At 41.4% G+C, this 25630-nt stretch overlaps 2 protein-coding genes across 2 annotated transcripts; one reads left to right on the top strand and one right to left on the bottom strand.

Moving 5' to 3' along the window:
- Window positions 1-1678: 1678 nt before the first annotated feature.
- cfap36 (cilia and flagella associated protein 36) lies at window positions 1679-13379 on the top strand. The gene is made up of 10 exons (XM_022195750.2): window positions 1679-2042; window positions 2483-2547; window positions 2703-2804; window positions 5066-5180; window positions 5269-5356; window positions 7115-7274; window positions 8625-8730; window positions 9060-9235; window positions 10807-10971; window positions 11716-13379. Exons 1-10 carry the CDS (start codon window positions 1937-1939, stop codon window positions 11797-11799), a joined length of 1167 nt encoding a protein of 388 aa, XP_022051442.2. The 5' UTR covers window positions 1679-1936; the 3' UTR covers window positions 11800-13379.
- Window positions 13380-13628: 249 nt separating this feature from the next.
- Window positions 13629-25168, bottom strand: LOC110952262 (serine/threonine-protein phosphatase 4 regulatory subunit 3). Its single transcript, XM_022195749.2, has 16 exons — window positions 24643-25168; window positions 24030-24085; window positions 23202-23300; window positions 22436-23059; window positions 21629-21706; window positions 20816-20932; window positions 20562-20678; window positions 19092-19223; window positions 18316-18418; window positions 18188-18229; window positions 17410-17568; window positions 17036-17205; window positions 16797-16936; window positions 16501-16646; window positions 16278-16417; window positions 13629-15810 (listed from the first exon to the last, which is right to left on the bottom strand). Exons 1-16 carry the CDS (start codon window positions 24782-24784, stop codon window positions 15706-15708), a joined length of 2370 nt encoding a protein of 789 aa, XP_022051441.1. The 5' UTR covers window positions 24785-25168; the 3' UTR covers window positions 13629-15705.
- Window positions 25169-25630: the final 462 nt, after the last annotated feature.

Below are 25630 nucleotides of genomic sequence, written 5' to 3'. Positions count from 1 at the left end.
TAAATGGACACATTCTATGCTGCTGTGATTTCTGACCATCAGTAACTAATAAACAAAAAACATGCTTTTTACAACCCAACCTCTCGGGTCAGCTAGATGTAACAAAAATACCAGATGATATTTGGTTCAGGTAAAGGAATTTATTGCTCAGGAGCAAATGGAACATAAAAATGATCCCAAAGAAAAACAAGGCTGGTAGGCATTGCTAAATCAAAGAACAAAATAAAACAAAATTAAGCTGAACACGCACACACGTTTGTTTTTCTATACCAGTGGGGACTTACCATTGACTCCCATTCATATCTAACTCCTAACCCTTACCATCACCAAATCAATGCCTAACCCTAAACAAACGTTTTTGCACTTTTACATTTTTTATTAACAACAATATGGCCAAGAAAACGGTGTTGCCACCCGTGGGGACCTCATTTTAGGTCCCCACCGGTATAACACACACACACACACACACACACACACACACACACACACACACACACACACACACACACACACACACACACACACACACACACACACACACACACACACACACACACACACACACACACACACACACACACACACACACACACACACACACACACACACACACACACACACACACACACACACACACACACACACACACACACACACACACACGTAGCCTCAGTCTCCACTGACCCAGGGGGGTCCACACCAAATTAGCAGCCACCAACAGAAGCTCAAAATGTCCATAGTACCCACCACAAGTAACTACAGACCAACAGTCAACACAGGAACACAAACAATACAACATACTCACACAGACAGCCCAGGGCAAACTAGTCACAAACAGCAGTCGCTCTATTGAGATAAATACTGGTGTATGGTGATTGCTGGGGTCTTCTAAGGAGGAGTGGTGGTGGTGGACCAATCCGATGTGAAGGCGAAGAGGACCAGAGCTGGGAGGAGGTCTGGAGCTCCAAGTTAATCAGCCCTCATGAGTTCCAGGTGTAATATGGAGCTCAGACATCGGCCAGGTGTAGACAGTCAGCTCCTCACAAGCCACCCAGACACAGAAGCTGTACAAAGTCCATTTCCAAACACGCACAGCCACCAAAGGCCGTAGCAAGCCTCCCCTTAAAATACACAACACAAAATCACTACACTTACCCCCTAAACCAACAGCTGCAAAAGCATGGTCTCCAAACACAGCGAGACATGCCTGACTGGGTGGTAATACTGCCAGCTTCCAACCTACCTACAACCAATCAACGTAATTAATCAGATTACTAAGCAATTAAATTACTTTACCTGGTCGAAACATGCTGCATTTCTGAATATTCTATATGGGGAAAATAAACAGCATTGGTGGAATACTGCGTTCTCTGAGTGCTTTTCTATTTAGATTATAATGAATATATAACTACATTTAAATTTTATTTTGTGCATTTATATTATCTGCAAAAATGGTTAAATAAAAACAAAAAAAATCCTGTAAGGCAACACAACTCATGCAAGTGAGAAGTGCTTTGCTTTTGTTGAAACTTAATCTTGGTTGAAGCTGAATACATTAAAAAATATTTTAGGTCTTTTTTTTAGGACGAAGCAAACAGTGACACAAACGTGCAGTGGAGCCTCCTGAAGGCTGGATGCTGCCTGTGTGGCAGCGCGCTGACGTAACGGTTACCCTGGCAACCGATTAGGCGTCACCACTTTTCGACTCTCAAATTCATGACTGCGCATTTCTGCTCGGAGACGCTCCCGTCCCGTCTGGAGAGGAGACAGATCAAGCCGCCGGAGGGACTCATGGGGACTATTCTTTGAAGGACGGTGAACCAGATGTCTTTTCCCACCTGTCCGGTCCGCCTGTGTTCGAGCTGTAGCGGAGCTGGACGCGCCGACCTGAACAACACCGCCGTACCGTTGCTAACGTTACCCTGCGGCGGCCAACATGGCTGAGGATGACAGCGAGTGGGTGGTGGAGAGCATAGTGGGATACCTGGGGAGTCCCGAGTGGGTCATTCCTGTCACTGACTTCATGGAAAACAAATGCACAGGTACAGAAAAAAAAAGCTCTGAGTCTTGTGCATGTGAGAAAACGAAGCCTCTTTGGAGCTGTGCACCGTTAGCTCGGTGGCTAAGCTAGCGCTAACTGGTAGCTGTTGTTGACGAAGCTATCTGTGTTTATGTCTGATAGTTTCCAAATATTATGTGTCTTAAAGTCAAGCTATTAATTGAACGTGGCTCCCTTTTCATAGACAAAGAACAGAGGTGAAATCAGAAAGAGCTAGTCATCCCATAGTTAAAGAGACATCAACAAACTAGCTAAACTTAGCAGCCAAACAGTTTGTGTTTATTAACTTTTTGTGTGCACTTTAACACGTAGACAGCGTATACAGCCTGATAAATAAAGATGCCTTCGAATATGTTTGCCAAACATCGCCTCTACACATAATTAAAATCCAGAATTACTCTTTTTTTGTCGTTATTTTTTCAGTTTTCGATGATGAAGATGAAAATAAGTTGTCATACACAGAAATCCATCAGCAGTACAAGAAGCTGGTGAGTGCACATGGATAAGACATGCTAACCCAAAGCTGTACACTCACCCAGAGTGTAATGTTGTCATGCATTGGCTCATGACTACATTACTCATTTGCAGTTTTATATTGCTGACCTGTCAGACTGGACTGCTGTAAGCTGCTTTGCTCTTGTAGGTGGAGAAGCTCCTGGAGAATTACATGCAGGAGGTTGGCATCAATGAGCAGCAGTTTTTGGATGCGTGCACCTCTCCTTTTGCCAGGTCCAAAACCCTGCAGGTACTTTAAGCTCCCTGTTTGCACAATACGGCCAGCGTGCCAGTTAGCTATCCCTGGAGAATGGGATTTCCTTACGTAAGCCCCATTATACTGCTTTTTACCTGTTGCCAAGCATGTCTCTTCTGGGATTCCTCCTTCAAGGCAAAAGTGTTTGGCTGACAAGCAAGAAAGTGAATCAATTTGAGCAACTGCTAGAAATCAATTTCACTGTGGGGGATTGTTTAAATTATTCTGATTCTTATTTACAACTTTAACTTAAATCTCTCCTATTTTAGATGTTACTAAAAAAATCTTCTGATTGTATGTTACATTAAGCAATGTTCACACCTCAATCACAGCAATGCAATTGTCAAAACACGTCAGTTTCAATCAAAATCAGAAGCTTTTCTTTCTGTTTTCATAACTGCACATAACTGTAAAATATTTCAGTCAAATGTTGCAGTCCATCGTGGTCTTTCAGCACAGTATGTTTATTTTGCAGTAATTATTGTATCAGAATATGTACGGTGGTTTTGGTGGCGTTTGTCTTTCAGTGCTTTCTTTAAAAAATCCTAAAGGACTTGCCACATATTCACTCTCCTGATAATTTTACATAGCTGAATAATGTTGCATCAATCTGTAATGTGTTCATGCTCACCACTAGAATCTTTCTATTTGGTCAGTTAAAAAAATCTCATTTGTTAAAAGATTTGCTACTCATTGTCATTTATAGATTTTCACTGGCACTGATCAACATGGCTGTGGCAGATTGGCAGGGCCAAAGATCTGGATTACAACGCAATCCTTAGAAGACTTGGATCTCATTATTTACCCCTAAGATCAGTAGAGAGGGTCAAGTGCTCCTAAAACAAAATGAACAGCATGCTTATTGCTCGTTTGTTATCGGAGAGGTTTGGACTTGTATTTATCTATGCAGAAACGTTGGACAAAAAAAATATTAAGAAGCTGCTGCTGTCACATTTTTGCCGTGGATAAGTGGATTCCCAGATAACAGAAACTTTGTCAATTACCTTAATTTATCTTGCCAATGGAAAAGAGATGCAAGACAAATATTTAAAAAAGTTAAATAATAATGAATGAATTCCTTTAATTTATTTCTTTAGTTGAAAGCATATTTAAGATTACATCTTTTATCAGCTGTACTGTTAATGAATGTTGAGTTCTGCACGTAGTAGTCTAGATACTCATTTTTAAAACACACCTCATTACCCATCATACATCAAGTTTGAAATGTTTTTTTTTTTTTTTTTGCTATACTGCAATGCAGCACCAGCAAAGTCTGCATGTGTAGTGCAGAAATAGAACCATTTATTTGGTTTGTGTAGTAAGTGACATCCTTGTCTGTCATGGTTATTTCGGTAACGGGTAAAAGACCAGTTGCTGCAAAAAAGTAAGTATACTGATAATGATGACATCAAAATGCCAAATTTTTCAACAAGGAAAATGATCTGCATGAATAAATCACTTGATTTGCAGCTGTAGATAACTGAGAACCGTGGACAAACATGAGCGATCGTGCTGTAGTGTAGCTGACTGCACCATCTCTGTGATTAATTTAATCAAAGAAACAGAATTTAATCTTGATTTGAGCATCAGAAGCAAAGGAAGAAGTTAAACTGTGAGGAGGGAAAAGAATGTAGAGTGCGACACTAGTAGCCCTGCAAATGTTGGTCAGGAAGACTTGGCAAGCTTTAGCCTGGATGGGACCTTTGGTAAGACGGCGGAAGTTAAGGTCAAAGATTAGGCTTAAGTAACACTGTATTTGCAAACGTGGCTTCATTTTTTAGGGGCTTGGGTGGCTGCCATGTTGGAACATCCTGTCCTAATCCAAAGGGGGGCAGCAGGGGCACGGAAGCTCAGACCACTGTTGGTAAAATACAACACCACAGATAAAGTTCTGTGATGGAGAACTTGTCTGGATTCTTTCAAACTTGTTGCCAAACGACTGACAAGGATTTTAAAATATGTGGACATCTCTGTTGTTCTACTGTGAATTGAGGAGACAGACGTGCATCAACACGGCACAAAATCATGCACGTATGTAATCTGTATGTAAAGGTACTCAGTGATGACTGGCATCAAAGATAAGTAAAGTGCGTTATTTTTTGTAAATAGTCAAATAAATTTAGGGCACTTTACAAGGAAGTTATTTCACGTTTGCACCCTTCTTCTACAGTCACAGACGATGTCTCTTAAAAAAACTCATGTAATGCAGTCATCCCATTATTATATGGTTGTTGGTGGTTTTTATTCTTGTTCAGACGGTGTTCCAGCCAGTCCTTGCTACAGATGACTTCCAGATGTTTCGCTCGCTGATGGTCCAGAAGAACATGGAGCTGCAGCTTCAAGCTCTCAGGGTCATGAAAGAACGGAACGGTAGGCTGGATTAACACATTTCTGTTCATATGTCTAAGCACACAGAGTGAACGCTCTGAGTAAAATTCCTCTGTGTATGTGTGTGAAGGCGCCCTACCAGAATGTCTGACTGATGGCGTGGACGTAATGTCAGAGCTGCAGCAGCAAGAGATGAAGATCCTGCAGGAGGTTCTCAAGTGAGTTACTTCTACTCTCTTCCTTCCTTCCTTCCTTCCTCTCTGTTTAGTTCTCTCACCATCTTTCTCTCTCTTATGCATACACACAAATATAAGAAGTCATCAATTTTAGGATTTTTAAAGGATGGCTTTAAATAGTTTGCAGTGGCTAGAAGTTTCACAGCATGAGAGCAATAAGTAGAAACATGGATTTCATTTGTTTTAGAGGTGCTATCACCTAGACAGGTAGAAAAATAATTGATAATCCACAAATTGTGACAGTCTGAGCCGCAGTTATGGGTCAAATAACATCTAATCCTTATGTGACTTAACTCTTTTTACACTGTATTCCTCCAAAGTATAATAGATTTTTGTTTTGCATCATGTATTTTGGCTGAATATCACAATTACATTAACGTGACATGGGAAAATGTTCCTTATAACATCTTCCAGTCAGTGTATGTGCATTTAATTGTGATGTTTTTTTTAACTAATTCATTAATTCAGTCATTGTTTTTCTTCTGTTTTATACTGCTCTCAAATTTCCACATTTTCTCGATGCACCGTTGCCCGTATGTGCTCAGGTGTGTCCCACCTCCTATCCCTGCTCTCTAATGGGATTTTGCTAGTGACAGCCCAGCCAAGTAGAACACACTGAGTCTAATGGGACCGCGGCTAAGCTCCTTAGCGTCCAGCTAATTTCGGTTGGAGGGATTGACACTCAACCAGCAACTGAGAAAAATAGGGTTTTTATCTCCTTTGTCTTTCCTTGACTGTATAGCACTACTTCTGCTCTCCTCCAGACCACCTCTGCTTTCAGCTCATTTAAATATGATCTGAAAATCAACTTATTTCAGAGCCTCCCACACACAAACACGTTTAAATCAACAGATTGTCTTCCCTTGATAGATTCTGTGGCATTATCTGTTAATTTCATTTTCTGCGGCTGGCGTCTCTACAAGCACCTGAATGCACCATGAAGGAACTGTTTTCACTGAAGCAACTGCTTTGCCACGCAGCGATAGTTTATATTGAGAATATTAAGGCAACTAAATGTTTGCTGTGATGCTGATCTCAAGCAAGTTTCAGTTCTGCAAGTTAACTTTCATTGTGCATTAACATGACTTAAATCCAGTAGTTTACGTGATAGTATGTGTTAAAAACATAATACACCAAAGAAAGAGATCCTTAGATTAAATATTCAAATTATAAAGTGAAATAGATAATGCTAAATAAATAGCACAGTTGATGGAAATGCTTTTCTCTCACTGCCAAACAGTTCAGTAAAAATGTCAGGCTTGATGCAGTTAAAGGCATCAATGTGCTATTAATATCTCAGTCAGTCCTGCTATAAAAATCCTCAAAGAGTCTCTGACAAAACACAGTCCCAATAACAACATCTCTGTCTGCCTATGCAGCTCCATAAATCCTCTAGTAAATGCTTTGCATGTGTCTCCACTGAGGCAATTTAAGGTGTGAAATAGATCAAATCAAAGGATCCGTGCGTAGTTCCCGGTGATGCCTGTGAGCAAGTCAGGCCACATGGAATCCCGTGACGTAGCTGCCTTGTTCTAATTTCTACTGGTTTATTTGTGCCGTCAGCCAAAAGCTGATTGGCCGTTAGTACCAACTTACCTCTGGATTACAGAGGTTCTTATCACACGTGAACCACTAAACTTACTAACTGGGCGGCTAAACGCTGCACAGTAAGACCAGTTCAGGCGTTTCAGGAACGACATGGAAGCATCTAATGTTGTTTAACTCTCCTGCTGTCCTCAGAAAGTCCAAAGAGGAGTATGATGAGGAAATGTCCAGGCGGATGCTGTTAGAGGAAGAAGTTGGCTCCACGTCCAGCAGCTGCTCTGATAAGCCAGTGGCAGAGAGTGATGCAGCCCAAAATACCACTTCTGCTCCCAGCCAACAGAGCAACGCTGCCAAGGTGAGGCATCAGGAGCCAAAAAAGACCTGTAGAACGCCATATAAACCCCAGGAGACTTGTTGTGCAAGCCACCACCAACCAGAAACATCTGATGTGAAAAATGATGATGATGATGTTTCTTCAGTCCTCAGTGTTGCCTGTTATCTTTTACTCTTTTTACCTCTACACGTTCTGCTTCATGCCACAAACTCTTACTGCCAACACCTCTTCTCTCTTCAAGCTCCATATTTCCCTTCTGTCATGACACTTTCTCCAATGTGCTGTTTATTCCATGCTAAGGCCAAAGCTGAGGTGAAAGGTGGTGACAGCAGCAGTAACGGCCACCACACCCCACTAATAAACGGAAACACTACCACTGAATTTACCATGGTAACTAAACCCTTTTAGTCAGTGTTTTCTGTCCAGTCAAAGGATGCATTAATACCCTTTCAGCTGTAGCTGTAATAGAAGGGTCAATATATAATTGAGGGACTTTTGAAGTCTATCGGATTTATTTTGCACACATTTTTATTAAAAGTTAAGGAAAAACTAATGTTTTTGTGTTCATTGTAAAACATAACAAATTGCACACCTCTCCAGGAAGTGTGTTAATTCCAGATCACATGACCTGCTCCTCATGATGTCATTTCCTCCTGAAGAAAAGACTGGCCAGACTCCAAGGCTTTCTGACTTATTTAATATAAAGGAGCCAACATGTTTACTACAATATCTTGAGAATTAACTTTCAATTTCAATTTTACTCAATTGTATATATAATATTTAGAAGAATCTTTCTCTAAAATGCCATGTGGTGTTTGGTTATAGGCGGCCATGTTGGTTTTAAGTCTGAAAACAGCAAAAATGTCAACTATGACACTTGTCAACTCTGGTACAAAAAGTCCTGAAATTATATACTGACCCAGATCACACAGTATGTAAATGGTTGGCAAATGTACAACTGTTGGTTGTTAATGTCACTGTGAAACCAAAATTTCATCGTGGTAGTCCTGGTCTTTGTAACAGGTAAGAATCAGAGGTTTTTTCCAACGTGCACCGTTTGATTCACTAATATCAGCCTGATAAATACAACCTGGGTATCAGTGCATGCTGAGGAGGGCCCTTAGTAAGCTTTTTTAAGTTTCCTGAACAGTAGTTGAGTCACATAGATTTGTAGTTTTGAAGCCTGTAAAGTAGGATGCTGATTTGCTTTGGCATTTGCCTTTCCAGCGGTTTCCCTTTATTAGCGGTTTTGTCTTCAAATGCACATGTAGAATTATTGACAGCCTGGTGAATTACCAGCATCGGTCTGAACTTGTGCAGTGTTTGTATCATATCTACAGCATGTATTAATGCCTGTGGATACTCCTCCAGGTCAACAGCAGCCCTGTCAGACAAAAAGAGAGCAAGATGACTGCTGCAGGAGATGGACAGGTGAAAAGTGCAGCTAAGAGCAGCTCCTCCTCTAAACCCACACAAGGTAGCACTGCATTCCTTTTCTTTTTGTCCTATTAAAACTTGCCATCACACTTTGCTGTTTTATTGGCTTTATTTTAATCTTGGGAAGAATCTGAATGATGGTTTTCAAAACCTTACTAACTGCTGAAGGAAAAATGTGAGTCACAGGCAACATATCCACTGTGGGTGTAATCCTTACTGCTGTATGAAGTCTACATTAAATGTTCCTAATGTCCTGTAAGTAACCTCTAAGAGTAGTACTAATAAGAGGGCATGGCATCATTTTTTTAAACACATAACCAACATGAGAAAGCTACAAGCTGTCACAGTGATTTGATTGTGTTTGTTCAGATTGTGGCAGTAACGGTGTGGAGTCCAGAGTCCTTCCAGCAGTGAGAGCTCCAGTGAAGTCCCGTGAGCTCATCAGCAACAGTCACATCAAGGATCAGAGCAGCAGCAGCCAGACTTCAGCTGAGACGTGTCTGGAGGAGGCACACAGGGAGGCCGGCTTCTCTAAACCATTTACTGTGAGTCTGTGAGCCTGCTCCATACACGACATTATTATTAGAGGAAGCCTAATAGGTTCCCTAGTTAAACGTTTATTATTCTTTTTAGGGATAAACAAGATTTCTCTTCATTTCCTCGAGGATTTCCTTCATAACTAAATTCAAGTGAAGGAACTTTTTTAATATGGTTATCTCACATTTGTTCATGTTTTTTGGAATTGGCCTCCTTCAGATCAGCGCTTCTCTCCAATAATCTGTTGATAACTGCACTGCATGTCTGAATGAGCACCTTGGTCACATATCTGTTAGAGATGCACCAGAAATCTTACTACAGTTTCTACACTTTCATTTAGCAGCCATTTCTATCCAAAGCAGCGTGAATCTGAGAGTAGTTCAGATCTAGTAACATTCCTGCATCACTGCCAGCACAAGTCTTAACTGCACACTGATCCAGTAAGCGATATGATGTCATACCGAGCCCCCAACACTCCAGCAATACATCCACAACACACATTATTCTGCTGCTCAGTTCTCAAACTAAATATGTAGCCTTCTATCTCAGGCCTGGCAGAGAAATTCAGTCATGGAAAATGTTCCCCTTCTCAAACATAGCTCTAGTTTTTCATGGTCATCCATCCAAAAGACATCAGCATAAACAGAAGACATCTTACTGAAAAGTACCTCCCTGATATCTTCATATACAGGACAGTAAAACATCAAATGAACCTCATTCTCATCTTCTCCTAAGTTGCACAGCAAACAAAGTCTGTCCTTCTCTGGAGCATCAATAAACCTCCCAGTCTCTAAAGCTAACGGTAATGTTCCTGAGTGTACCTGTCCACACTGTATCTGTCCTTTATAAGACAATAAGTTCGTAATTTTAGTTTATATCAAATATCAACAGATCATATTTCTCTAAACCTTCTCTAAATCTCCAGAATATCACAGAATAACCTATTATGAAATATAAATGCTGATTTGTTCAAATGAAATAAAGATTTAAGCTCATTAGCCCGGGGGTGACTACTGGTTCTCTGATTGGACATTTTCTCCAGTCTGTTCCAAAGGTGAAGCAGTCAGTGATAACCACACACAAGTGACAGCACTTCCGGTTTGTGATTTGATTTTCGGAAGGTGTTTTCAGCACCTGTATTGGTCCAAAAACATCGTAGGAGCAAAAGACACTTTCCTGACAAGATCACAGAACACCTTTCTGCCTTTTATTCTACAGTTTCACATCTATTAAAGATGTAAAGATGCACTTTGATAATTAGCATACATGGACAGAATGTTCAGTATTAGCTAAATTAGCTAAAGAAATAAATGAGGCTGTTAGTTATTTGGATAGTTTGGAAAACCCAATTTAGATGTATTCTTTTGTACTTTGTGATAATCATGCCTATAACATGTCAAATGTCACTATTAGGATTTAACTTAACATTAGTTTTTTTGTGTGTCTTTTAATTTGGTCGTATAAACAAGTATATCCCTCCAATACCTATATTTTTTAGCATTTTTAAATTAGGTCTGAATCAAATAGTGTGAATTGTACATGTATTTGCCTCCTCCTGATCTCCTCTCCTCTCCTCCAGGAGTTGTCGGCGTCCCAGCAGGAGCAGCTCCAGCAGAGGGCAGCGTACCTCCGGCAGCAGCGAGACAAACTCCACGCGCTGAGGAAAGAGCAGCAGAAAACCAAGCAGCCGAGCAAACCAGAGGAGACACCCAGCAGCCCCACACCAGCACCCTCCAGCACCCCGGTAAATCCAGCCTCCTCCTCCTCCCTCACAAGCTGGACATCATTTTCATCTCCCAGTAATCCAGTTCCTAACAGTCCGATGCAACACCCGCAATTTGTTATGAAGTTCTCATTTCGCTTGCTTTTCTTCATCCCACATTTTTCTTTCTCTTCACTCATTCATTCGCTTCTTATTCTTCATTTCCTGCTGCCTGTATGTGATGCGGTTCGGCCTGTCAGGAGGTAGCGGGGCAGCCTCGGAGGAACGGGGCCTGCTCCCCAGCTCCTCCTGCTGCTCCTCCTCCAGCACAACACCCCGCTAACTCCTCCAACAAGAAGGTGATCCATCGGCTGCTCCTGCCTGATGTGAACACGTGAATTCAGTCACGACCTGTGTGCCTATCTGGTTTTGCTGTGTAGTACTCCCTCCTCTTTCTGTAATACTGTCTCACAAAATAACTGGAAATCTTTGGAGAATCAGGTCTCAGCTTCTCTGTGGATTGAAACCGCAACCGCTGAAAAGACATTTGTATCCCAAAGATGCTGAAAGTTAAACAAAAATAATAAAAATTCATCCTAGAATCCTGTTTCGATGGTTTTATAGATGTTTGAAAACCTTGAGCATACAGGTGTAGTGTAGCCGTGTTCCTAATTCTAGCTGCTTTGTGGCGCGTGCTCGGTCGTGCTTTCCTGCTGCTTTTTTTCACCCCCTCAACACATCACGCTGGTGATTAACCCCACCGCCCGTTCTGCTCTCTTTGCACAGGAGATATCAGCTGAGGAGCGGAAGAAGCTCCAGAAGAGAAAACACCTGGCTGACAAGCTCAAAGAGGAAGTGATCAAGAAGTAACTTCCCCTCCGAATGCAATATTTTCGTTCCTATCCACCGTATCTGTTTTACTCTGGTAAACAAACACGAGGCTTCCTTTACGCTGCCCCATAATTCACTGTACAGATCAGGGGTTTTGTTTTTCCAAAGAAAAATGATGAGATCTTCCTTCTTTAGAGTTTCTTTTGATTGCTATCTAAAGAGCAAAAAGGTGCATCTTTTTATTTTATTTTTTTCGTATGCCAGTCTCTACTCGTAACAGACCAACTCAAGTATTTGAAGATCTGTTAGGATAGTCGCATTGTATGGGACTGAGAGTTCAGAAAACGTCACGCACAGCTGAAAAGCACACAGGCCAGTCAGAAAACACGCTGCCAATGCTCGTAGACTTGAGCTTTTTGACTTTTTGTTCTGAGACGCGCCTGGGCTGTGGCCAAAATCACTCTTTTTTTAAGTGCATGACTTTACTTTGACACTTTGGAGGCCAGAAAATTTTACCTGCCAAATTTATGGGCAGTTTAATGCCTTCAACAAACACTTAATTCGCAATCGTTTTTATTTTTCGAGCAAAAAATGCCTGTCAAAGTCCTTTATGTATTTAAATCTTGCATCCATCCATCCATTCTCTATACACCACTTTATCCTCACTAGGGTCATGGGGGGTGCTGGAGTCTATCCCAGCTGACTCGGGCGAAGGCAGGGGACACCAGTCTGTCACAGCGCTACATATACAGACAAACAATCACATTCACATCTACAGGCAATTTAGAATAATCAATTAACCTCAGCATGTTTTTGGACTGTGGGAGGAAGCCGGAGTACCCGGAGAAAACCCACGCATGCACAGGGAGAACATGCAAACTCCATGCAGAAAGATCCCAGGACCACCCCGGGATCTTCTTGCTGTAATACGTGTTTGCTAACCACTATTCCACTGTGCAGCCCTTAAATTTTGCACTGTTGTTGAATTCTAATAAGCCATACAACTAGCACCTTTCAGTTTTCTTTCATTTTATAGCCAAAAAGTAACAGTCTGCAGATTTATTGTTAATGGTAGTAGTAGTTTGTTGCCCTAATGTCACACTACGATGCTTCCCCTTGACTAAATGTGAAAATTCCAATTATGCAACACTTCATCTGATGTCTTATTTTACTTATTACAGTGACTATTGCATATGGAGGAGAGGAGTGATTTTGGGCACAGTTACATGTTCGTTTCTCTGTAGAAAACAGTCAAAAATGTCCTAAACAGGCTGTGTGATGAGGTCACACTCAGTGAGTTAAGCTGTAATGGTGACTAAGAGGCAAAGGTAATATTAACTGGACAAGTGCACAATCTTATTTTCCACAGTTGTTAGCATTTCCAAAGGGAAGCGGGTGCATTGTTTACGCCGCAGCAGCTAATGCTAGTTTTAAAAGTGCTGTGGAAGTCGTCAAGACGAGCATCATGTGTTCATAAAGGGGCCAAGAGAATGAAGAGTGCAGTATTTGTCTTCAAACCAATCTGGAGTCTTCACTTTTAAGTAGTCACGATGCACCAGTTTCGATGTAATACTGTTATCAAGTATGCTGTTTAATAAACCACATTTTATAGGAAACAACCTGGACTCCAGACTTATTGAATGGAAAGCTGCTCTGAGGTCAGTCGGTGGTTTTAGGTCTCAGTCTCTAGATTTAAAGAAGCTGCTGTGATGCTTTTTATCATAAATTACCTCCTTTATAAACGTCTTATTAACCTTAGGTATAAAATGAGCTTTGAAATTGGATCAAATACAGCCATTCAGAAGAATAGTTTTCAGGTGTTTTGTAGCTCCAATTGTCAGTCGTTAAGACAAAGCTAGATTCACAAGTTCAATGTCAGGGTCACATTTAATTTCAAAACTTATCAAATAAATTCATACAAATGTTAAGAATGGATAGTGGTAGTAAATGCACTTGGTACAAATTCATCAAGGGAGAGCAGAAACAGTCATATTGATGGTGATGCTAACAGACAGGAGGAAAGACAAATTCACTGCTCAGGTACGGCTCAGCTCCTGAAAAGCACATTGGCAACAAGAAACTTTTTTAACTTGTGCTCCTACCCTGATAGATTAAAGTCTCATCTAGCATTTTTTTAAGCAAGTTTTTGATTCCCTTCATTTGCCTCTCAGTGTGCTTGTGGTGAGACCAGGACAGAAGATACAACCCGACACTGGAACGTCCCGCTGCCTTCTGGCGTCGTGTTTTGATTCAAAACCTGCACTGCATCAACGGCGGGGTTAAATCATCTTCATCGTAACTAATAACAGATCATCCATTCATTCAATTAAAAACTAAAAAAAAAGAAAAGTTTTCCTTCAACTTATGGATAGACCAAAGAGAACTTGAAATAAGCCATAACATGTCGATCTGCTGCTGAACACCTTGGACCTCCAAACTGGGCACCTCAGCTCCTTAAAACCCGTCACCACTCCGCTAACGGTGCTACCGTGCACAGACAAGGTGGGCAGCTTCTTGTTTCTGATGCAAATTAACCTCTGAACCTGAGATCTGACTGAGAGGAGGGTGTCGAGACCAGAAACCTCCCACATTGTGCCCTAATCCTACTCTAAACACACCAACAGCTCAGGTTTACCACCCAGTGAAAACAACAGGGCTGCGATGACGACGACGATGATGATGAGGCCACTAAAATCTTAAATCAACTAAAATACAAAACTCCAGACATCCTCAAAACACTGGCTGCAAAAAATGACTTTACTGCAGTTTTAATGTGTTATTTTTAAAACCAGCATTTGCGACTTCTCTGCATTTTACATTGAATCAAATGAGCCGGACTGAAAGGGTGAACAGTGACCCCACCTTTCTGTGCAACAACAAAAAAACAATACACGGGCAGGTAGGCGTCTCTCTCCCCTTTCAAAATCACATCAGGGGCAAATGATTAAAAAGAAAGGGGGGAAAAAAGAAACATCTGTACAGTACTTTTTAACAAAGTCATGAAATACAGGATTCCTGACTAGCGCAGTCCTGTGCGTGAGACGTTGTGTTGCGTGTGCCTTGACCAAACGGACGCCATGGCTTTTGAAGGTTCTGAGTCCTGCTCCTCTGGATCTAAGCATCATTACTGCTGAGTTTTCATTCTGCTTTGATTCGTCAGCTCCCTTGTCTCTCAAACATTTTTGTTTTTACTTTTTCTATGCTGCCAAGATCCCTCTATCCCCGACAAAAGTAAGTAGTTCTGTGGCAGGGCGGCATGCGCGCACACACACACACACACACACGGCTTCAGCCAGTCAAGCTTTCTATAACTATGACGGCTAGTCCTGCTAGCCTGACTGGCCTGCTGAACAGTTCGTACACTGGCTGGTTGTGTTCTGGCTTCCTCTGTCTCTGGAGCTCATTGGTTCGGGGTTAGAGGTGGATAGAAGGGACAGGTCGAATGAGAACTTGTGAGGTTGGTTCTGGGCCGCTGAAGTACCGCGGCTTCCTTGCTACCGTTGCGACGCGGCAGAGCTGAGAACCGCCTTGGCACTGGGACTTCCACCGCAGCCTCTGGTTGGTGTGCAGGATGGAGGATGAGGAGGAGAGAGGAGGTCAGGCAGAAGTAAGAACGAGGAGAGCAGGGAAGAGTTTGCAAAGGATCGGTGAGGTTCTCCTCAGGAGGAAGAGAGGTAGAAGGGAGAGATTAAAACAACAGGCTGAAGGAAGGGATTGATCTGCCTTTCTTTCTAAAAAGAGAAGCTCTCCGTCTCCTTCCGCTGAGGGAGAAGAGAGGAGCAGCGATCAAGAGGGACTGAGTGATGTGGAGCTCGTCTCTGTCCGTCTCTTCAGTGAGACCGACAGGTGGCACAGGCAGGCCAAGGACCAATGAGACGACCAGAGGAGGGGGGATGGGAGGGACTCGTGTCCGTCCACCACGACCAAACAGAGGACAATCAGGCCTTATGAGCTCAAACGGGGCCGCTTCCTTGGAGACTGCTCTTCCTCCTCATCTTCCTCCTCTTCGTCCTCATCGTCGGGGTAGTCCACCAGACCAACCAGAGCAGTCTGAGAGAAACGAGAGAAACGACATAAAGATCAAGACCAAAACACAAGTAAAATTAAACCGCTGATAGGTGGCGTCTGTCTATCGTCATCACTTGTGTGTGTGTGGGGGGGGGGGGGGGGGGGGGGGGGGGGGGAATGACGGCATGTATTCTTCTTCATCAGCTTAGACTCAAACATGTAATGGGATAGCTTCACTCACATTTGCTCGTACTGATCACTGACATAATAAATAACATGATTGTCAATAACAGGGCATTTGTGTTGCTGCATATGAGGCATGTGCAACTTCTGACTGCAGTGTTGAGATAATTGTAGATACACAAGTTCCTGTTTTTGCCATTTGACAAAAGGTTCTCAATCCTTAAACAACACTGCACAGCCTCTAACAGTTTGACAGAGGCGATGATGATAAACTCAGTAATCTTGGACTCAGATCTCCTTTTCACACCACGTTTTGTCAACATTACCTTCACTACTGGTGTGGCAGGAAGAGCCACGGTTTTGACGGACGAAGTTGAACTGTTGTTTGGAGTGACGGCCGGTGAGGCAGGTGGGATCGCAGCAGCTTTCCCGTTGTTGTTGGCACCATTAGCTCCATTGGCAGCTCCTACAGGAACGGACACTCTGATCATGTTGGAATCTTGGAAAAATCTCCATGAAGATCGATGCGATGATACCACTGCAGCTCACCTTTTTTGGCTTCCATGTATTTTCCGTAGCTATCTGAGAAGTCGTCCTCCATCCTCTTCTCCACCGCCTCCCCGTCATCATCGTCATCGTCGTCATTGAACCACAACTCTTCATCCTCGTCCAACGACCGCGCATCTCTGCGATATCTACAGGAGGGAAAAATTGCTTGAATAAATACAACCATCTACAGAAATATTACCGTTTCCTTCCATGTAGTGGGAGCTGGGGATATTTTAACAAAGCATAATAAAGTCCTCTAGATGTATTTAACCAATGTGTTCAATAAGGCCACTGACCTGTTCAGTCTCTGACTCTGCCGGTCTTTTTCCTGCTCATATCGACCCTTCAGGCCCTTGAAAGTCTGGACATACTCGATGGATTCAAGTGCTTTATAAAAGTTATCCACAATGTGAGCTATGAGAGATTTGATGTCCTCCTGGAAAGAGAAGACAGGATGAGAAATCACAAATGACTCGCTTTGTGCAAACACGAATGGAACCTTTCCATTAAGGCAGAGTCCTGCTTGTTTACATACCACTTTTATGAACTCAAAGAGCTCTATGATGGCTGAGTTTAGGAGGTTGTATCGGGTGCCGTTGTCCAGCAGGGCGTTAATGACGGGCTCAAACAGGTTCCCTTTGATGATGTAGCGGTTGTAGTACTCATCTTTCAGACCAATGATCCTGCGCATGAAACGCAGGGCACCTTGGACAAAAACACACGGCTATGTAAAAATGACACCACATGACGAATGCGTAGCAAATCCAATGCTCAGGTGTAGTTAAAAATCCCTGCATACTTAGTTAACGTTCAGTCAGAAAGCAGTACAACTACTGACAGAACACTTTGATAAGGAAGGAGAAAACACAGTGGTGTGTGACTGAACCCTTTGCAGATTTGGTAACTTACAAAGAGCAAGAAAGGTGTGCTTTGAGTTCATGAGCACCAGCACTCTCCTGAGCAGGTCTTTGTTCATGATGTAGGTCTTGATGTGATAGGTGTGGTGCTCCACACAAAATGTTAGAAGCTCCAGGATCAGTGCCAGCAACTGAGCCGTCTGGAAGTTGTCTACACACGAAAAACAAACAAGAACATCACACATCAGGACACTGCAAACATTAGGCAAGGCAAGGCAAATTTATTTATATAGCACATTTCAACAACGAGGCGATTCAAAGTGCTTTACAAAGACATTAAGAACAGAGGATGACGATTATTAAAAGAAAACATTTATGACATCATTTAAAAAAAAACAGTCAGAACAGTAAAGAGATCAAAAACAAGGGCAATCATTAAGTGCAACACGTCCAAAATTCACATTTAAGGTCTACATTTTATAGTCCCGTCTTTTAACCTCAAATACAAGCCACACAATTCTTTGTTATTCAAACAAACACAATCATGTAATAATGGAATACGTAATTATATCTTGCAGTCATTTCTTTACACCTAACTACATCTGTTATAAATACAACTCTCAAAGTGTTCTTTATCTGACACAGAAAATTGTAGCTACTACATCATTTTAGCCAATTTAAAGAGATGCAAATCAATTATGGAAACAAATATAACAAAAACTAAATGTAAACGTAATTTTACTGTCTGCTACAAGCACAACAACTCCTAGTAAACTCTGATATGAGCAAATGTCTGATAATTAATGGCTGATGAATTAACCGGCACTCACCTGGACAGACTGGGTTAATCTTTGTGGATCCCTCCTGCAGATCTGAAAGGCCACGACAAAGGAAAATGAGTAACACTCTCCACTCATTGTACATTCTGAAATCCTCTGGATCAACTTCTCCTGCTCACCTTTAGAGCTCTTGTCATGTGCGGTGTTGGCCAGCAGAGGAGCAGTTAGGACGTGCATGCAGTACTTGTAGAAGAAACTCAGAAATTCTGTTTTCTCGGTTTTCTAAAAGAAAACATGAAAAGAAACTGTGATGAGTGCTGTTCATGTTCAACACTGGACAACATGAGTTTGCACTTCAACAGCTCCTTAATGTTTGTCAGGGAAATGCCATAATGTAGGCAGGAAAATGAATCCAGAACATATATATTTACACCACTCGAAGTTAACAGCAACACGCCAAGTTTGACTGGGAAGCACTGAAGATGTAACTTTCCTCTCATCGCTCATTTTAACACCAGAGTAAAGCTGACGCTGAACTTGGCTCGATTTAGAAAGTAGAGTTCATAACATAATAGTTAGTGTGCAGCAAAAGCTTCATTTTACTGACAAGAGATTTATGGCCTACTCTTGTTTTGAGCGTTACACCCACGAAAACTAGTTCTGCTCTATTTGTGTGAAGACAAAGTCAACTGGGAATATCTATGTACAAGCAAAGTTCAAGCATCAGCCAAAGAGACAAGCTGGTCCTGTCTTCATAGTCCCCACATATAAAGTCAGTGTTTAATTGAGCAGTAGCAACACACATGAGGACAAGGGAGCTGTACGATTTTGTCAAACTGCGCTGCTTCAAATCAAGAAGCAGAGTCGCTTTATGCTGTTCAACGAATCACGGATTGAAAAAAAAATGCATTTCTGTCTTTCGGCAACAGGCACAAACGTAGATGGTTTCGCTTACGTTGGTGGAAGCCAGCATGTTCTCGGGGTCTATGAGTGTCCTGAGCAGACCCATCAGCTGGACAGCTCCTCCTAACTCTGGGTCAGAGTCACAAATCATCTGCTTGATCACCACATTTATCAGCAGAACATCCTGCAACACACAAACACACACAGGAGAGTCAACACAATGCAAAAGCATTTTCACATGAAAAGAAATATAACAAAAACTTTGCTTAACACAGTAAGAAACCACAAAACCTGTTGGTATAAAATCTATGTTGATCTAAACTGACTGAACTTTGTGCATAAAAGATGAAGCAGACAAACCTCAGCAAACGGTCTCTCTGTGATGGAAAGCGTAGACAGTGATAATAATATCCTCCAACATTTGTCTGTGTGCCTCACTTGTACATGTTAGAATCCACCACGTTTCAATGGGTGGAAAAACATCGGCAAGCTGTTTTGTCATAGCTAATGGCACTTACGACTGAGCAGGAAACACCATCACAATGGGTCTGTAGCAAACAACAAGCTAAGCATGTTTGGGTCCTAAAATAACTTGAACCAGCCTTTGGGTGAACAGTTAAGTGAGGCCTAACAGTAAGATGATGGTGTCACATCATGGCAAATTTAAAACCACACAATTTAAATACTGCTTTAGATATAAAGACTGTTCAGAAATGTCAGTTAATATAGCTTAGTTTAATATAGGGGCCTCTTTCTGGATTACCATACAGAATTTCTTCAACATACTAGCTGTGTTTCCTTATAACTGTCAAGCAAATCTGAAGGAAACTTTTGAAATGAGGAAAAAAAACAAACAAAAGGCATGAGAAGTGCAGGTTTGCTTCCATAAACCTAGAGAATAACCTCGACTTCAGAAGTAAAAAACTACCTCAAGCGAGAATAAAAACTTGGAAATGTGAGATGTTTTATTTCAAAATTCCTATTAACTTTCTCATGCTATATTCCAAAATGTTCAATAGAAATGCATTCTGAAACCACAGCTATTGATTCTCTGCCAGTTGTGGGTCTCTAGTCCAACCACAATGTATTTGACAACATCCACCACTGAATCAGGAATAAAGCAAACTCCTCACAACCTTGCAGGATAACCAAGCTAATTTGATATTTAGCGTTAAACTCAAATACTAAGTGCTCAGGCAGAGACTGCTCTAAAAGCATGTTGGGGTCAAGAGCTGTGGTTAACACGGATTCACCACTAAGATGCACAAACAGCAGGAAGATGAACACAACACACTACATTTCATATATTTTAATTTTGCTGCGTTGAAACACGACGACAATAAAGATTCTTGATTCATACAACTTGAGAACAGCTTAGAATTTAAAAACTGTTAAATTATTTTTCTAACAAAATGCAGAAAAAAAAACTTTTTGTATATGACGAATCTGACAAATCCTGAGCTGACAAACTACAGTGTGGCATCTCAAAAGAGCAAGTTGAAAGAAATGTTGAGACGCTTACATCGTCTGTCTGCTGTGGCTCCTGCATGACAAACTCTCTGACCATGGAGGGGCTGAATTCCACCAGGTAAGAGAAGATGTCGGTAGCCGCTGCCCTCACCTGCAGGTCATCCATTCCCTGAACAGAAGATAAAGAGGAGTTTATGGCATGGACATGGAGATAATTCTACAAACATGTGTCTCCAGTTACAGGAGTATATTACACCCAAAACGCTTTTTGTTGACAACCACATTCAGGTAATGAAGGGAACATACCATGACTATTTCAAGAGCAGGTAAAATGCCTAGATTTGCCAGAGTTTTGAAGAAGGCGTCCCTGTTTTGTGGCTGCAACGTTTGTGAAAAAGCACAGAATTCCTTGACAAAGTTCACCTGAAGAGCAGAGAGGAAAAACTGCAGATGTAATGGTTGTCAAGCATGTGGCACAATAAAGCAAAAATGTTGAAGACAAAAAACACGATCATGTGATATTGCAGAGTTGTTTTTTTCCATTCTAGGTTGTGAGAAGTTCTTAAGTTAACAAAAATACAATTACATGGACCCAAAAAATGAATTACTTCCTATTATTTTAAATTATGTTCAATGAAGTGTTCTCAAATTTATTGTGCAAGAGGTTTAAAACATGTGACAGAGCATTACCATGTGAAACCATCAAAAGCATGACTGTCACACGAGGATGGCACACATTTGTAAAAACAAGGACAACATCTAAAACACTGGGTCAGACTGATGGCATATGTTACATCCTCAAATACAACTAATTTCTGATGTTTATAGTTTAAAATTGCAATTCAGATTTTAAAACTGATTAGTCGTTCAGCCCTGACGACAAGCCAACAAACAAAAGGTGATTCAGATAAGAATCGTCACAGAAACACTGAACTTATGCAGAAAGGATGACATCACATACAACAGAACCATTCACTATAGCATCATGATTACTGAGCACCTTTTACTCTCACAACAAAGTCAACTTTACAAATCCATTCAAGCTTTAAGTTTCTACATTTATCCACAAGGACATTAACAGAAAATGTGTCTCAGAGATTTGAGAAGTGTTTGACTTACGAGCTCTCTCCTTTTACTGTCCTCTGTGGCTTCATCTGTGAGCTGTGCAAAGACCTCCGTAAGAAACTTCTCATCCTCCTGTGGCACAGTCAGAACAGGGTTAAGAAATCAACTTCATAAAAAATAAATAAAAAAGATTTAAATAGAAATAAAAGAAGAACGGGAGACCTAATCCTGGACTGTCAGTACTGAAGTTTTGCTGCAACAAGAATCAAAGTAGTACTATTCTCACAACACAACGAAGTGTACGACTTTTACAGACAGATACAAAAACTACAACCAATAAATACTAAACACTTAACTGTGAAATGGGTGGACTCTTAAATAATGTTTGCATCATGAGAATTACTTTGTAGTACAAGTTATTGCCCATAACACACACCTCACATTGTTCCATTAAAATCAACTAACAAGCATCACAATAGCACAGACTTCCAAAACTGTTTTTCATCTGTCAATCATCACATTACAAAACTTGACAATTATATTTTACTTGTGGGGAAAAAAACATTCTGAGCATCCACATATATTCTTTATACACGCAGATCATCACAATCCTTATACATTACAATCTGAAAATTTTAATTTGACATTTAAACATTTGGTCCTCACACCGAAAATCAGTACATTTAGTGATGGAAATTCAGTCAATCATTTGTCATCAGATGTGAGTTAGTCTACAGCAATGAACCACTGAAAAGGTAATTCATTAAACAAGCTCTAAACACTACACTGAAGATTTAAGACAATGGAATTTGGTCCAGAAGAAAGCATTAGTTTGTTGATTGTCGTTCTTGGGATCCTTACCTGCAACATACTGACAATCTCCACCTTGTTGAAGAAGATGAAGGAGGTGAGTGTGGACAGGAAGTTCTCCTCAAAGACTGACGGTGTGGGCAGGATGATGTCCTGGATGTACTGAACGCGGTACGTCTGGTGGATTTTCTGCCGCAGCTCAGAGTCTGTGATCGGGATCACCTCCTTAAACTTTGCTGTCTTGGTCAAGAATTCTCTGTGTCGTTTAGGCTGAACCAGTGCCGGGTCATATTCAAGGCAACCCACCACATCCATGATACAGTCGTCAGAGAACATCACCTCAAAGAGCGCCGCTTTATTAAGGAACAAGACACCTCGGACAATCTCGTAGAGGTGATGCAGGCCTTCCCTGTTGTCCAGGTCCTCGCATACTCTGAAGAGACCCAGGAGTTTCTTGATGTAGCCCTCGCTCATCAGGGCCAGGGCAAGTTTTTCCCTACGGATGGGCGAAGACAGCACAGAGGTAACCAGGTCTGCAATTTCCTCCAGTCGGCTTAGTTCACAAGGAGGGAGCTCCACCAGGTGGCTTGTCTCTTGAATCTCCTCAAAGCGCTCCTCCTCTGACTCATCGATGGGGTCCTGGGTGATGTCCAGAGCAGGGTCCTTGCCTTGAACCTGAGCAATAAATGTTGGCAGTTACTAAATGAAGAATTAAAACAGAAGTATTACTGTTCTGACTCTTGCCCTTTGTGCTAGTATCAATAAAATTTCAACACCAACAAACTGGCATCAGTCCAGTTTGTTGCTTTGACATTACCTGGCAAATCTTCTCCCAGATCTCATCGCAGCCAGCCTTTTCCTGGAAACTCAGGGCAAGGTCATAGTTATCTGCTTCTGACCAGACGATCAGTGTGTCCTGGACAAAAGAGAAAGAAACATCACACTTTACCCAAACAGATGCCTACTTAATCACAGGACGCACTAAGCAGTTACAGTACAAAACATGTTTCAAAATGGTGAACTCTCACATACTAGCTGAACACATACAAACTCTCTAATGTCTGTAAATGTATAAACCTGGTAAGAACTCCTTTGAAATTGGGCTGCAAATACTCTTATACTTACATTGTCAATTAATCTATTCGTTACTTTCTCGATTTACTGATTAGTTGTTTGATCTATGAAATGCCTGAAAATTTCAAAAAATGCCCAAGATGATGTCCTAAAATGTGATGATCAAAAAACTAGAAATATACTTGATAACTGGCAGTTAATTGGTTATTGGATGAAATGTTTTAACTTTACATGAAAATGTTGTAAGACTGTTTTGTCTACATATGTACAGTGAAACATACATCCCAGCGATTATTGACTGCTAAAATTATGAGATGCTAGTCTGCTGTACTCGTAATTACTGATGCTGTGACCCATCTGTTGCTTATTTTTAGGTTTACAATCAAACCAGACACTGAATATCTGTCTGCTCTGCATCATTGTAGAAACTGTCCAGCAACAAGTCTCTGACTAGTGTTAACATCTTTGGCATTTCACACTCAAATTTTGGAGATGCTGATAATTTAATCAATCAGGTATGCATGGATAAGTGTTTAGTGGCTTAACCAGTTTCAGATGATGTAACGCATACCTGTTGTTTCTGATATGCAGTATTCGGGCTTATCTTTGACTCCAATAGTAGTGATCCTGAAAGACAGAAGGGTTAGTGAACTTTTGAACTGGTGAGAATGAGCACATTCTAGTCAGTTTCTTAAGGCTGTGATCAACTTATCTACCTAAAAGTAACCAGCTAAGGTAAATAGTGTAAAAGACGAATAAAACAAGATAGAAAGTTAAAATTCACATTAGGGCTGAACATTTACCGCTAGGCTGTTAAACTACTACTCATTTGTCATCTATATATGAAACACGTAGCGGTTTATTATAAAGGGATTGACAAGTTTGTACGTTTAGGACCAGACTTTGAAGGGCCCCCATGCTACGGAGATCACGTCGTCTGTTAGACTAAGGAGCATGCTAGCACCTGCTTTTCATCAAATTGCCTTTTTAAGAGGAACGAACTTAAAGTTCATTGTTCCAACAATCTGAAACCATTGGCTCCGTACACTGCAGCAAAAATGACTAACAAAATTCACCAAATATACATAGCGGACAATTGTAACGTTGTGTCCGAACAACCAGGAGTTAGCATGCTAACGTTAGCTAACGAAGCGCTACCGCGGCTACGCTAACGGAGAACTTACCGTCCGATTCGGCCCGAACTAATAATGATATTCCCTTCAGTCGTTCAACAAATGTAGACGAAACGTGCCCGGTGCCCCGATCGTCCCACTGCCGGTCTTCATTCAGCGTATACACTTTCACTCGCCGCCGAGTGTCCGACATGGTTAACCGAGTCGGAGCTAGCAGGCTAGCTGGCTGCTAACAAGCTATCAGCTCACCCCGTCTAGTGTTTTCCTCGACCTGTTAACTTTGTTTCCACCTGCATGTTACAAAACATGCGCGTCTAAGTGAAGTTCACACTATCGGTAAAATGTAATTGTTACTATTTCATGCGCATATTACGCTTACGACGTGAACCAACTCAACAGGAGGCCTGATATCAAACAGTAGAATTCACAGAGAACACAACAACTCCAACGGCCTCCGTGCTTAACGTCCACAGACCGCCATCTTGTAATCCGATCTTGTGTTCTTTTTCTTCTTCGACGTCAATCAAGCGCTAACTGCCGCGGGGTCTCCTCCTCCGGCGGAGTCACCCAATGGCAGAGCCGCAGCGCCAGCAGCTCAGCGCGTCCCCTGTAGGCGACAACAGTAACAACAGCAGCTACCTGCAGATGGAGACGTGATGTGCAAATGTGGACAAAACAGATACCATGTGTTTAAGCTGTTTCTGAAGCTGAAGCTGCTATAATAACTTGTTAAATTAATTGCACCATTGTACCATTGTCATATTTGTTTATTTTTTTTATCAATGTTTGAATTAATTAATTCCTAAACACAGAAACATTGTTCGGATCTTAACATGTATGTGTATATATGCAGTTTATGTTGGGTATATGTTGGGTTTTCATCAGGCAATGCCATGCATATTTTTGTAGGGGTCACACCTTCAATTCATTTTGATTTTGGACATTAATTGCGCTTTCTTTAATACACTGGTTTTCTTATTTTGTTGTCTATCTATCTATCTATCTATCTATCTATCTATCTATCTATCTATCTATCTAT

This window comes from Acanthochromis polyacanthus, chromosome 15, assembly GCF_021347895.1.
Source record: "Acanthochromis polyacanthus isolate Apoly-LR-REF ecotype Palm Island chromosome 15, KAUST_Apoly_ChrSc, whole genome shotgun sequence".
Lineage (NCBI taxonomy): Eukaryota > Metazoa > Chordata > Actinopteri > Pomacentridae > Acanthochromis > Acanthochromis polyacanthus.
The sequence above is the reverse complement of the archived record's forward strand: the minus strand, read 5'-3'. Positions and strand labels throughout refer to the sequence as shown.

Excerpts from the sequence above, each read along its gene's own strand:
- cfap36 (XM_022195750.2), top strand. The coding sequence starts at position 1,937 with ATGGCTGAGGATGACAGCGAGTGGGTGGTGGAGAGCATAGTGGGATAC. Across the intron at positions 5,357-7,114 it reads ATCCTGCAGGAGGTTCTCAA|AAAGTCCAAAGAGGAGTATG; the intron begins GTGAGTTACTTC and ends TGCTGTCCTCAG. Across the intron at positions 10,972-11,715 it reads CAGCACCCTCCAGCACCCCG|GAGATATCAGCTGAGGAGCG; the intron begins GTAAATCCAGCC and ends CTCTTTGCACAG.
- LOC110952262 (XM_022195749.2), bottom strand. The coding sequence starts at position 24,784 with ATGTCGGACACTCGGCGGCGAGTGAAAGTGTATACGCTGAATGAAGAC. Across the intron at positions 17,569-18,187 it reads GATTAACCCAGTCTGTCCAG|ACAACTTCCAGACGGCTCAG; the intron begins GTGAGTGCCGGT and ends TTTCGTGTGTAG. Across the intron at positions 16,937-17,035 it reads TCTTTGAGTTCATAAAAGTG|GAGGACATCAAATCTCTCAT; the intron begins GTATGTAAACAA and ends TTCTCTTTCCAG.